The sequence below is a fragment of the Rutilus rutilus genome (assembly GCF_951802725.1).
Source record: "Rutilus rutilus genome assembly, chromosome: 17".
NCBI classification, from domain to species: domain Eukaryota; kingdom Metazoa; phylum Chordata; class Actinopteri; order Cypriniformes; family Leuciscidae; genus Rutilus; species Rutilus rutilus.
The window spans coordinates 23,404,769-23,419,095 of record NC_140230.1 but is presented as its reverse complement, the minus strand read 5'-3'; the positions used below and the strand labels follow the sequence as shown (position 1 = coordinate 23,419,095).

At 39.2% G+C, this 14,327-nt stretch overlaps 1 protein-coding gene across 2 annotated transcripts in view; it reads right to left on the bottom strand.

Annotated features, from left to right (window-relative positions):
• Positions 1-244: 244 nt before the first annotated feature.
• sema6cb (semaphorin 6Cb) overlaps positions 245-14,327 on the bottom strand; it is a 147,694-nt gene continuing 133,611 nt past the window's right edge. Inside the window, exons 20-21 of one of the 2 annotated variants that reach the window (XM_084435489.1) lie at positions 11,895-12,047; positions 245-1,643 (exon numbers count right to left, since the gene is read on the bottom strand). In XM_084435489.1, the coding sequence (XP_084291615.1) occupies positions 367-1,643; positions 11,895-12,047 (1,430 nt within the window). In that variant the 3' untranslated portion in view covers positions 245-366. The remainder of the gene's footprint in view (positions 1,644-11,894; positions 12,048-14,327) is intronic. The other variant, XM_084435490.1, reaches the window with a different exon arrangement.

Sequence of the window (14,327 nt, the reverse complement as noted above, 5' to 3'; positions counted from 1 at the left end):
GTGTACACTTGTTCGGATAAAAGTTCAGGTCCGGAGTTTAGGATGAGTGACACCTGTCTAGACAGTCCAAAGTAACACCGTAAAGCCACACACTTATCACTGTGGCAGCCTAAATCTAGGTGGACTCTTGTAACTCCTCCCCTCGTAATGGCCAATAGCTGAGCAATACCAATATGGTACAAATATATTTATGAAACAGAGAAAAACAGGTCATAGTTCAAATGTAAAGTCAATAACACTGGCAGCCAATCTTTTTCCCATGAAGGCAAGTTTTTTGTCCAGTCTTTAAATTTTTCTTGACCACAATCAGTTCTGAGAGGTCGAGTAGCCTTTTACGAAAAACCACAGGCTTTTCTTCTCCATTGTTCAGTAGTTGAACTTCCCTGCCTGGTTGACAGGCGAGCTAGCAGGGATGAACAGTGGTTTGGGTGGGACGTCAGGCTTGAGCGAAGCTGTCCGACGGACAATAGCTCCACGGTGGACTTCCTGCTGATCGCTGTAGCTATGCTGGCGAGTTAGGTATCCGTTAGGGATGAGCGGGTGCCGTACATCGCAACCTGAACTGCTGCCATTAGAGTTCATTCGGGACAGCAGGAGGGGCTGATGGGAGCTGCGCTGGTTGAAGCTGTGCTGCCGAGGCACCACTCCCCCGCTGGGCATCTTGGGGGTTGTTATCAAAGAGTGGCGTTGTGACGGGTGACGGGACACTCTCTCCAGGGTGGACTGATGATGGGGAGGAATCTCCGGAGGAACGTCCATGCGGCGAGTGAGACTGTCCCGAGGAAGCGTGGAGGAACTGTAGTATGGCGCAGTCTCCGTTTCTGGGATATGTGGCTGTACGCGATTTGCGAACGCCATCTGACCGGCATGAGCTGACATGGAAGAGGTGAGTACAGTGGAACTCTTGCCCGTGGCCACGTTGATTTCGTGAATGTGTTTCAGAAGCTCGTCAAGTGAGGTAACGTCCACAATCTTGTGTGGGTAGCAGTGATACGGCTGGCTTACCACACGCTCTGCGTTGTGGACTTTGCGTTCCTCCATGTGTGCCGAGCCACCTAGTACCTGTCCGTTGGTCAGTCCTTGGGAGAAGGGGAAAATCTGATGCTGCATACCAGGGGTTGGCCGAGATGCTCCCATGTTATGGGACTTGGGTTCTTTAGCATTATTGCAGTTTTGATTCTTCTCCCATTGGTTCTTGAAGGCCTTCATACTCTTGATTGGGAGCTCTGGTGTCGAATCAGGGGTGGGCAGGCCAGAGAGCTCAGCAGAGTGGTGATGATGTGGGTGAATGAGCTCCGTCATGGCAGCATGGTGGGCGTTCCTGCGATGCGCCTGCTCTTTTCCATTAGCAAAGAAAGAGTTGTAGAGTTTGGGTGAGGATACCTCCAGCTTCTCATCCTTGCTTTGGCTCTCTAGCAGGCCGTTTAGCTTGGCTAGGCTGCGCAGGGATAGGGCATGTGGGATCGGTGCTTCTGGATCTTTCGACAGCCTCTTGGTCTTGTTAACGTTGTGGTTGCAGTAACAGGAAACAAGGAATCCGGAGAGGAAAGCTCCCAGGACAAACGCCACCAGGACACACGCAATGAGCAGAGTGTAGTGAACGCTGTGGTTGGACTTATCTACCTCAGGGGGCCGGCGCACTCCTGCAGAGAGGGGAAGAGAGCGAGATGAGTGCACTGTAAAGACACAGCGAGGTGCCAGTTGGGTTAGCTTTTAACAGTGTACGAGAGTGTAGAGTTCTTAGTAGACTTCTATTCATGTTAGAAACTGCTGACAAACAAAGCAGAGCGCTGGCTGAGCGGACCGTTCTAAATCAATCTGCAAATGCGCATTGGTTCAACATCAAATAATGCCAGAGCCTCAAGAACAATTGCTAATGGTCTTGGAGGGAGCTAAGTGGTTCTCTCATTAGCCACAGTCTCGAGAGCAACAGCGTTATGTGCTCGACTCACAGCTGATTGTGCTGTTTTACACTGAGCTGCATATGGCGTTAAGGTGGTACAAAAATGACATGGAGATGTTTTCAGTGACTACAAATTAAAATGAATGCACAGACCACCTTACGGTCTTAATGAGCTGAGGGTAGAGGTGATTTTGCTAACATGTGCATGCTCAGATAATTAGTAACTCCCACTGCCATCTGCAGTCAGCCTTTCCATGTTTTTCTCCTTTTTCTTCCTTATTTATAAGAGCCAGTAAATGGAAAAATCTGCTGTTAGACATATTTTACATAGAGAGATATTTTACACTGAGCTGTAAGCTACATTAGTAAAAAAGTGTCTGCTAGGAAACAAAATGGTATGTCTTAATTCATTTTAATACAACATCAAAGATATCACTTAAAGAGCACAAATTCCATTAAAGTGTTAGCTATCGAAACTGAAAGTTTGGGCAGGACATATACACAGCCATGAAAGTGAAGAGAGGTGAAAGCAAGATAGATAGATGAAATAAATAAACTGAACTAAATTGGATACTGTCTGAATAGGTACTACATTTGAATTTGAACTTACTTCGCACCTGTAAACAACTATGCTATATATAGTATGAATAAAATTCGTACATACTACATCCGCCATGGTGTTACTGTCACATGACCTGCCAGGATCAGTCGCGTCGCTTCACTGCCATTTATAAATCCTCTCCCGTGGCCTCATGTGATAGTTAAGTGTCCAGTGAATGCGCACTTCAGAATCTCGCCGTAAGTACTAAGTCATCCAGGGACTTTTCACCTACCGTTTTTCGAATACTATGCATTCAGACATACTACTGTGTTAGCATACTGTTTTTCACATACTATATAGTAGGGAAGTATTCAATTTCGGACACAGTGTATAATTTGCTAAAGATTTGCTAATTGTGAATTGCTAATCAAAGATAACATACAGGAATTAAAAGCCACAAAAGTCTTATTCTGAGTCTTAAAAAGATATTCATAAGTGTGGGAACACTTTGCAACATGGCAAGCAAATTGAATACACCTTTATCTTATCAAATGAAAAGGTCTTAAGGGAAACATTTGTTGCAGACTGCTGAGAGACAAAACTAAAGATAGCTTAAAAAATGTGTAGCAATAGCAGCTTAAGACTTTTGGCAAGGCCAACGAAGTCTCACTGATGCTCACGTCAGCGAACAGTAATGGCAAACACAACACAGTGTCAGAACAGAGTGGGTGGATCACCGTTAGCAAGCTATCGAGTTAGGGAGAGAGCGGGAGAGAGCTAGCTGCTGCAAGCAAAAATACAACTATGAATGCATAATAACTCTATGTGAGGAAAAACAAGGATAATCTTCCTCTAGGCATCAATACAAACACATTAGCCGAGCAGCAGCTGTGCTTTGCTAGCTATAGGAGTAGGAAAGCTTTCGGCCAACTCAATTCTTTACTGTAATTTTTTTCACCCTAACTGTTTATAGATGCAAACCAGAATGAGTTCTAAAAGAGTAGAGCAGTGCACACACATCTCCACATCTCACAGTTATTGACAGATCTTAATATTTTTTTTAATAAGATGGAGTTTCTAAGGTCGATTTCACATTTGGCTCGTTTGGAGCATTTGCTTCGGAACCTGGTGCGTTTTGGTTCGTTTAGGTATAAATGAACACAGCAATACAATTAAATATATGAAATTTATCAATCCCAGCGTGAATCAAGGCTATATAAGTGTTTGCGTGTCACGACAGCTTCAGATAAAGGCACAAAAAGTTGCCAATCCATCTTGATGGATGACACAGAGGAACATAAACAGGAGAACTTTGACCAATAAGGGGAAAGGTGATTTGCATAAACACTTTTTGGTATGCTTTGAAATTTTGCCTTGTGAAAGCCAACCGAACCAAGAAGAAAATTGTAACAAATTAAGTCCCTGTTTCAGAACAAAGAAAATGATCTACAGGTGTGAAAACATTTAATGTTTGCATACAACCCAGAAAAAAAAAAAAACTACTAATATACCTGAGTTTGCTTCATTCTCTTGTAATAACAGCTATAACTTCCTAATAAACTGGAAGATGTTATGTATAATAGAAGGGACCTTTATCTTTCTCTGACTCATTCTTCTGCTCTCTGCTGGTCTATAAACGGAGGTCTTTGGCCCCTGGGAAGCACTGAAGGCCGGCATATGCTATGTGATGATGGGTGACTCACATGCACACAACTTTTAGTGTCACAACAGGTTTGTAGTCCTTTTTCATAACTGAATGGCTTTTCATACAATATACTGGTATACACACAATGATAAATACTTCCAAAGGCAATATATATAGCCTTTGGAAGTATATCTGTATACATATAAATATCAAAATAAAATACCAGGCTGCATACATGATAACACATTATAGCACTGCAGTTTATTTCAGCTAACAATGGAATAGTAGAGTTTTCACTGACACAAAAACTGAAAATAAATGAACAAATACATTGATAAAGTGCGACTTTATATATATCTAATTGACTTTGTAATTGGGTCAGTTATTTTGAGGGGTATGCAAACAAGATGATCATCAGTGTGTAAAAAACCAAACCGATATATGAGAGTTTTTGGCTTCTGGCTTATCCACCATCTCCCTTTTAAAGTCGGCAGAACAGAGGCTAAATATAGCATAAATATGTGAAGAACAGGGACAGGCATAATACGGACAGACCTTACTTTGGCAAAAGACAATCAGCCAGACAATAAAACAAACAAACAGAGGAATAGAAGATGGAGAGAAACTATTGTAGGAAAAAAATGGCAGAACTGAGAAAGGCTAGGAGAGAAGGAGAAAAGAGAGAAGTAAAAAAGATATATACACAAATAAATTGTATACAGTAAATAATGAAACCAAGGAGAAAAATATCATGGTAGAACTGAAAGTATGGGAGTGGGTGAGCGTAAAAGAGAGGTAAGGAGAAGAGAAGAGAAGAGAAGAGAAGAGAGGGAAGGTGCTTTCACTGTCTCCCGGCTGTATGAGGGACTGTGTAGGCCTCTGTCAAAAACTCCTCATTGACTCAAAGAAAGAACGAACAAGCATAAAGATGAGAGAAAAGGAAAGAGGGAACTGAGGAAGATTACTACTGCGAGAAAAGAGGAGGACAGGTTTGTTGAGAAAGGATAGGAGAGGAAAAAATGAATGGGAGTAGGAGAGTGGGTGAGAAGAAAAGAGATTGATAAAGTGAAGTGGTGAAGAGAAATGAGTGACAGCTTTTCAGTGGTGAAAACTTGAAGTCTTTCAATCTTCCTTTTGGCTGTGTGAGGGATTGTGTAGGCCTCTGTCAAAACCCCAGTAACTCCTCCTCAAAGAGTTGGAGAGTGGGAGAAAGAAGTGCTGGAGACATCTATGAAAACTGAAGGGCAAAAAAGTGTGTTTAATTGAAAGCAGACTTTTGAGCAATCTCTCAAAGCTCTGCTATAATATAAGTGTGTATATACAAGGGGCTGCCAAAGTTAACATGTTCATTTAAGATGAAAGAAATACTGTAAAGATTTGATATCACTATTTATAGAATGACACTAAAACTGCTTCTGTTTTGAGCTCATTCTAAAGATTAGTTGAAATCGTTGGAACCTTTGCTAGAGCAGCTGCATAAGTCTCCATGTTCAACAAATATAATCTCAGCCAGGTGCTTGTTTATCTGTGCAATATGGAGAAACTTGCCGCATAAAGACCTTTTTAACACTAGAATTGCCATGCCATTTTGACCGTTTTGAATTTTATATCTGCAATAACTTTGTTGAAAAAATAAATACAATCCTGCTGGTACCTGACTTTTCCTAAAAGTGTCTGTATTTTCATTTAAAATGTTTTTCATATAAATGACACATAAGGCAAAAAAACAAATAAACATATTTACCTATTTCGGCCATAGACGGTCATATTGACCGCACTGAATTTCGCGGTATTATTATAGGCTATACAAATATACACAACAATAAAATGTGGTAAAAAATACACTAAACATATTCAACAACAAATAATTTAAATGTAATGATATTCAGAACAGAACAAGAATGAAAAAAATAAACTATAAACAAGCCAAAATGAAATACTTTATAAGCGAAAGTGAAAGTAAGCGGCGTTGGGCTCACGTAACTCTCTAATTAGAATCAAAATGTTTCAACATCTGCGATGTATTTGGATGGTAAACTATTCTTTATTATAGGCTTTGTACTTCACTCACGTTCCAATATCGACTGAAAAAAAATCATTCTCTTCACATGCGCAAAATGGTACGAATTGTACTAGGCTACTGACAAACAGAGCAGTGGAATTTTTATATGTTAGGTTGACTATTTTATTATTATATTTTATTATGGCTATAATGAACAGGCTGCAATGTCAAGATTGCAATGCTGGAATATGGGGTGTGTGTGTGTGTGTGTGTCGGCGGGCGCGATCGAACAGTGGAAACATGAAAACATAGGCTACTCTGTCATTTTGTTCAGGACATCTACGGATATTATTTATTTATAAATGTATAATTAAACTTGTTTAAATGTACAGTTTGGTGTTGTTTTGGTTTTAAAAGACATCCTAATACAATAAATGCATTAATCTCTCAATTGGGTATTTATCATTAAAGATATAGAGTTTTGAATCTAGCGGTCAAAATGACAGTTCTAGTAGTTATGGAACTCCGGCACTTCTAGTGTTAATGACAAATTTATAGTGGTCGACCAATATTGTTTTTTTGATATTGGTCATACATACATGCATACATATACATATAAACAGAAAAATGTATCGGTGCCTACGTTTAAAAAATGCCAAATATCGGCCTTGGTGATATAACGGTCAACCATTACAAATTTATATATAAATGACATTTAGATGGGACTTCTATAAAGTCTTTAAGATGGCAGAATTAAATTTTTGGTGAAACTCTACAAGTATGAAAAATCACCTATGAGTATAAAACCATTAAATGAACTGCTGTGGGTTTATTGGATTTTCTTTTCTTAAAGGTATAGTTTAACCTGTATGATTTTTTTCACCTTCTGTGGAACACGAAGACGACATTATGATGAATGTTTTATCTATTTTTGTCCATACAAAGTCATACAGGTTTGGAGTAAACCGTGAAATAATTTTCATCTTTGGGTGAATATCCCCTTAAAAGAGGCCTATAATTCTTTCACACACAAACACTTGTCGTCTTGGTCTCTTTTTCTTTTGCGCTCTGTGTGTGGCTGATTGCCTGTGAAAGGCTCGGGAATGGAACTTTTTATGCACCATAAATTTGATATCACTGAATAGATCAGGCTCATTTGGCGATAGTGGGACACTAGGAGTCAAAGAGATTCAAGGGTTATTGTAGTTCAGTTTATGCACTGTATCTTAGAACAAAGGCGAGAAGAAAACCGCCTCATCCTTGGGGACTATATCTAGGTTTTAAGCTTCTCTGTTTTTGCTTTGTTTTGTGTCTGCTTTCACTAAAAGGAGGGGGTTGAATCTCTTGTGTTAGAAGACTACACTCATACAAATAAAGGTTCTTTATTGGCATCTATGAAACATTTCCAATGGACAAAATTTGGTTCTTTATAGTAAAAAAAGGTTCTTTGGATTATTAAAATGTATTTAACACTAAGACTAAAAGGTTCTTTGGGGAACCAAAATGGTTTTTCTATGACATCACTTTAAAAACCCACTTTTGAAACCTTTATATTTGTAGTGTAGATGTTAAGTATATTTGCCATCACTCACTGTGTATTGCTCAAGCAACTGGTAATGCTTTTGTTGAATCAAGATATTCTTTAGTAGTAGTACTAATGTGCAGCTCAGGGGATTAAACATTTAAAATTTTAAAAAGCTTAATTGAATTTGTATATCATCAAGTGGCTGTAAAATGAACAGAAATGAATGTCTGTGGGGTCTCAGGTGAGAGGCAATAGCAATTTAACCCCTGTTGCACTGTCCGTAGAACTTTTCAGACCACTTTATAGATGGCCACGAGGAGTTGAAATCAAGCCTTTTTGTATCTAATTCAACCCAAGCAAATACCAGGAAATGAGAGCAAATTAATTCAGTCAAAGGGACATCTTCTGATCTCCACACAGAAGCGCAAAATCTGCTGGAAAATTAAACACGGATGAGTATTACTTCATCTCATGATGGAATATAATTGACAATATGAGCAGGTACACAGAGAACAGCAAACAAAAGTAAATAATTGAGCGCGTCTGAACCCGTGAAAGCAGGAAATGAGAAAATGGGAAAAAAATTCTGCCTAAATGGATTTGCATTTTCAGCTCAGCGCTCTTGTTCCCTAAATGCAGTATTTTGCAGAAGCTTTAATGAAGTCATTTGGTATGTGATTTGACAGGAATTGACATGGAAATAGTATTTAACATGTTTAGTTTCCTTCTTAAAATATATTAACCTCATTTATCAATACAATTAAAAATCTGTTAAGTCTTTTTCACATAACTCGCATCAGTGCTTGATCTCAACATAAGAGCATGCGCTGCTTTCACCTCCAAGTGAAAATTATGTGAATGTAGTCATGGAGGGGTTTAAGAAAAAAAAAATGATATGGTTTATTATATATGGTTTATTATAAATAAACTGTTTTATTATTAATAAAACATATACAGCATTGATATTTGATCTTAGAAAAAAAGCATTTTATTATTAGAAAAAATTTATAAATAAAAAAGGCATTTTATATCATATTCATTTGATATATTTTAAATAAATACATTATATTATAAAATATATTTTAAATAATATAAAACAAATCTAAAATATGGCTTTTGAGGTTGCTGTTTAACAAATTTCTATGACAATACTGTCTATGTAATGATACCCCATGCAAATTGTCTTGTAATCATTGGCTCTGCTTTAAAAGGTCAGCGGCGAACAAGTTTGAGCATTGCATTGGAAGACAGTGTTGGGGATAATGCTGTAGACTTTAATGCATTAGATAAGGTTGATGCGAATCATGTGAAAAGACCTTTAGAATTCACAGGAGTCAACACATTTGACAAAATATCACATTTAAAAACATCATGCATAATTCAATGCATCATGCATTCAAAGCTAAAAAAGCAGGTTTCTGATTAGAGAGCGACTCCTCTTAAGCAATCCAAAGACGCACTTTCAAACGTATATGACGTTAGACTCATGCAACGGTTTCAAACATACTTGTTGACACACCACACAAGCAGATAGGGAAATAAATGCGAAAACTCAAGGGAAGCCAGTGGCTGGTCCAGCTGAAGATCTTACAACCTTAGAGAAGCAAACAACAAGCATGCGGGAAGCAATCGAACTCTAAACAGTCTCACTCTGAAGCCTGAGTTGCATGTCATATCTAGTTCAAGCATCTCTAATCCTTAGAAGAAAATTATTAACTATTTGAGACAAAAAGGGCAACAGATTTCTAGAAGAACTAAAATGGCAGAAGGGAATAATCTTAACGTCAGAGCTCAGGCTTTACGAGACTCTAAACTAAACCCAGAGGGGTAAAATAAGGAAAGCTTTAGAACATAAGGTGAAGCATTAGTTTGAAAAAAACTAAAATAAAAAAACAGGCAGGTTAACAGAACACTACATCTCTCCAGTCAGAAGGGCCGGAGGATGAGAGGAAGGGGGCAGGGAAAAGGAGAGGGGGGCAGAGGGTTTTAGGAAGCGCGTTATATGGATCCGAGCACCGTATGAGCCCACAGTTCTTTAGAAAATAACTAGTGTGTGCGCACTACTTAATAGCCTGTGTGTCGAGTCTGCATGTGCTCGGTTTGATATAAAGAGAATTTTAGGGGAAAACTGGATTTATTTTTGTGACCTTTGGTGATGGACATTATTACCTGGCACTGGCTACATGGGCGGCAGGCTGACTGTGACATTTACAAGTGAAACGCTTTAATGAGAAGGACGTCACTTTGCTCTTTTCGGGAGCAGAGCTTCTATAAAGTCGATTAAAGCCGTTACCACACCTGCCTTTACTGAGTGGATTTTTTAATATATTTTTTTTATTGGAGTCTTGTTTGGGTGTGTGATTGGATTGAAAATCAGCAGATTTTGCACTCAGTCTTTTTCCATTATCTTTCCACTTCCTCGATGTGAACGCCTAAATGTCTTCCACCCAATTTCAACGTTTCCATCCCTCGCTGACTCCCTAAACCTCAGTCTCTCTCCCTCTGTTTCTCTTCCTGCTGCGGTATTAATAGCCTCTCTGCAGGACCGAATGCGCCTTCAGCCCGGAGTTCAGCCGGGTTCATTGTCAGTTCATCTTCGACTGTGTTTTAATGAGTTTCAGAATCCGCCCACCCTCTCATGGCAGTCCGTCCTCTAACACTCACGCAAATTATCTAGGAGCCAGAGTTCCTGCCATCATAGCACTTATTCGAGTGTGTGAATGACCTGTGAGAAGGTGTGTTTAAAATAACATTAACGAGGACTCGGCAGCAGCCACCTCAGAACAAATAGAGATTTAGTTTCGGCAGACATCATTATCGCTTCCTTTTATATATATATAGCGGGAGAGAGCGATTCAACCACGCATGCTTAAGTCAACACTACCTAAGTCCGTAGGAATGGAATGGATAGCTTGACTCTGACCCTGCTTGCTAAAATAAACCGCAATGATGCCGACTGAATAAAGGCAAAGATCGAATCATTAGCAAATGAATCATTCAGCATTTTAACTAAGAGCTCGAATAACCGTCAATAATTAATTCCTTTCAATAATGCCAGGGAAGGAACCGCTAGAGCCAAATTTGCACAGTGAATGAACACTGGTAAACTGAAGCACTTTTCTAGAGGAATTAATTAAGTCACCCAAATACATCCTATTAATGAGATTAATCTGTATATACATGACATAAATGTAATAACACAGCTTGCATCTGCACAAAATGAAACAAACTAAGATAAGTCACATTGTGAATATGCTCTTTCTGCATATAATGCAAAAACATTTAAATGAATATACAGAATGTTTAAATAAATAAAACAATTTCCATCAAACTAATATTTTTGTAGATTAAAATGAGGTGCCACTGAATATGAAATTACAAAATTTAAAGGATAAGTTCCCACTCTACACCTCTCCCCTCTGGTCTGGAATGCCAAATACAGACAAGAAACTCTTGCTTAGACTGGAAGTAACGGTTGTATGCTTTTAAATGAATCAGCTTGACTAAATACCACATTGAGGCAGGGTGTGAAAAACCATCAGCCCTCTGAGGTTCTGTGTGTATTCTATGTGTGACAAATTAACTCTCATCAACAGGTAATACAGAAGTAGAGGGTTGAGTTGAGAGGTGAAGAGAGGGAGATATAAGGTGAGTTGTGACTAAAGCACCGCACCTCTCCTGTCTGCGGGTCGTTTGATTGCACAAGCGTGCGACTGCTCTTGACCGAACGGCTGAATAGATTGCACGCTGAAAATTTCTATCAGGCGGAGTCTGCCCGCGGGTCTGTAGTAGCTGTTTATTTATCGACTGCTGGTGCTTCTCATTACAGGCTGAGTGGATGATCATAACGGCAGGCGCAGGATTTATGATCATTTTGCTGCATTCTCACAAACTTCAGCCAGGGACACATGAGTGGAATCCAGGCAAAGTATCTTTGGAGATGTAGGGGAGACTTAAATGTATTAAAACAACAAAGACGACTGCAGACAATTCGTTCCTTTTGTTTGTCTGGATGGAACAACAGGGAAGGTTGAATGCAATGAGCACGGACTAGCAGATTGTTTGACTCAAAGGTTTCTTTTTAGGAAAGAGAATTTGTTTGTATCTCCAAGTCAGTGTGATTCTTTTAGTTTTGTTTCTTTGCAAGTATATTTTATGTTGTGCGCAGCTGTGGGGTCATGCAGTGGAATCCAATACAGCGCTAGAAAAGTTGAAACTTGGGATAAAGGGAAGCTAGAAGACAGACAATGGGCCAAGGGCCTCTCCCCACCCCCTTACCCTCCATCTCCACACTGCCTGGCTCCAAGTCAGGAGAACCCTGCCCTCCCTGCCTCCCCTCCTCGGGGTGGGTACCTGTCTCAGAGACACCAATGACTTTAGGCAGAGCTGGCCCCTGATTGGTTGTGCTGGCGCTTGTGGGTGAGGTCTTCCCTGTGGTTGTATTGGAAGGGGGTAACAAAGTTACTTATCAGAAGTATCCATAATATGCATTTTAAATCAGGAAAACATCCATTTAAATATATTAGTTCAGCATATTTCCATTTTGTATAATATCAATTAAGGGATTGTTTACCCAAAAATCAGTCATCAGTTACTCACCCTGTCATTATTCACAACCTGTACAATTTTGTTTAATGAAAAATGTCTTAGTGTTTTTTTGTCCATGCAATGAAAGTCAATGGGGTCCAATGTGGTTGTTTTGGACCCCAATGACTTTCATTGTTATGGACAACAACAACTGAAACAATCTTCAAAATATGAAGCGTTCAGATGCAAAAGCCTCTAAGTGCCATCTGAAATTTTCTTCTAGAATGATCATTTTTATCAAGCTCGTATATTTAAGTTCAATAATTTCACTTAAATGGCAATGCAAATTACCCATTAATTGTCATTTAAGTAAAATTACTTAACTTAAATATACAAGCTTTATAAAAATGATCATTCTAGAAGAAAATTTCAGATGGCACTTAGAGGCTTTTGCATCTGAACTCTTCATATGTTCTTTCGTGTTCTACAGAAGAATTAACATCGTCCAGGATTGAAACAACATGAGAGCAATGACAGAATAACGACATATTTCATTTTATGGTTTAGTTTAAAGAAATATCTGAAGTTCTGAACTGTTTTTGTCCATATCATGAAACTAAAACAATTTAATGAAACTAAAAGTAAAGTTTACGTTAATTGAAAAGGCCGAAATAAATGTTATAAGAAAAAAAAAACTTAATGAAAATTAGAAATGCTGCCTTGACAACTATCTGAAGTAAAATTACTATAAATGAAATAAAAAATAAATTAAAGATAAAAAGAAATATAAAAAAAAAAAAATAATAAAAATGACAAAAGCATAATACAAAATTACTAAAACAAAAAAAAGGCAATTCAAAATATTACTAAAAACTATAATGGTATATACATAGAACTACATTAACACGGAAAACAACATTGAACACTGACTTCCACTGAGTGGACAAAAAAAGTAAAACCAAAATATTATTTTGCCACTGTACAAATTTGTAACGACGTGAGGCTGAGTAAATGATGATCAAATTTTCATTTTTGCATGAACCATCCCTTTAAATAGCTTAGTAAAAGATTTCAGAAGTTATAAAGTTTATGTGAAGGGTGCTATAGAAATCACAGTACAAATCACGTAAAATATGAAAAAAACAAAACACATCTTGTAGCAAAATCAATATTACATTTTCTTTGCTTTGTTGTGATACCACATGAATTTCAAACTCCAGAGCTGGCAGAATCGAAACTTGGAGGCATTTGATCCAAACTGAGCTAATCTCACAGAAGCCTCTTTTTGAACAGTTTCCCTTCCCTTTCTCCTCCTCCATCCATCCCCCACAATTCCACTGATCCTAAACACACTTGCGGACCACATACTTTGTGGATATCCTCATAAGTCTGATTCGGAGATTTAGCTCTCCTCATTTAAGTACCGGTGACCTTGTGGAGTTCTCTTTCTGAAAGACTCACTGTCATTGTGCTCAGGCTGCTGTGAGGAGCTCCATCACCGGACTAATGCTTAATGTTGCGGCACACAATACTCATCAGCAGCAGCCGGTTGACCGTGGCCAAACGCGGAGCCCATCCTCCGCCTGCCCACCTCTAAATAAAGCCTGTCATCTTGCCATCTGTGCCACACAGTGGCCGCTCATCAGGGGAGCTCGGGGCTGGCACACGGGATGCTTTTATTATCATTCCGTTTCCATTCTATTTAAAGGGTGCCGGAAGAAAAGAGCTGTCGGAAAACAGTGGTGCATTGTTGGAATTTTCGTCCACCTTTCACAATGGGATGGCTTTATCACGCAGTGGGAAGACTGCGAGAGTTCTGAGGATGTAATGACTCCTCTTGAATGCAGGTAGAGCTCTAATTACCATGCCAAGGTGCTGTGGGAGGCTTTGTCTCAGCGTGAGGTGAGAAGCTGCACTGCCATGTCATTTCCAGTGGCTGGAAGAGGAGCTCTGCTGGCTGAATGAAGCAGTGGGGATGCTTATTGAATGTGTGCACCCACTGTGTGCTCTTTCACACCACAGACAGAGAGGAGCACAGGGACACGCTATCCAGCATCCCACAAATCCATAACATGCCATGATGCCAACCTCCATCTCTCTTTCTCTTTTCCATGATCTTTCTCTCCCCTTGCTTTCTACCTTACTTATTTCCCCTTTGATCTAATCTCACGTCCTTAACTTATC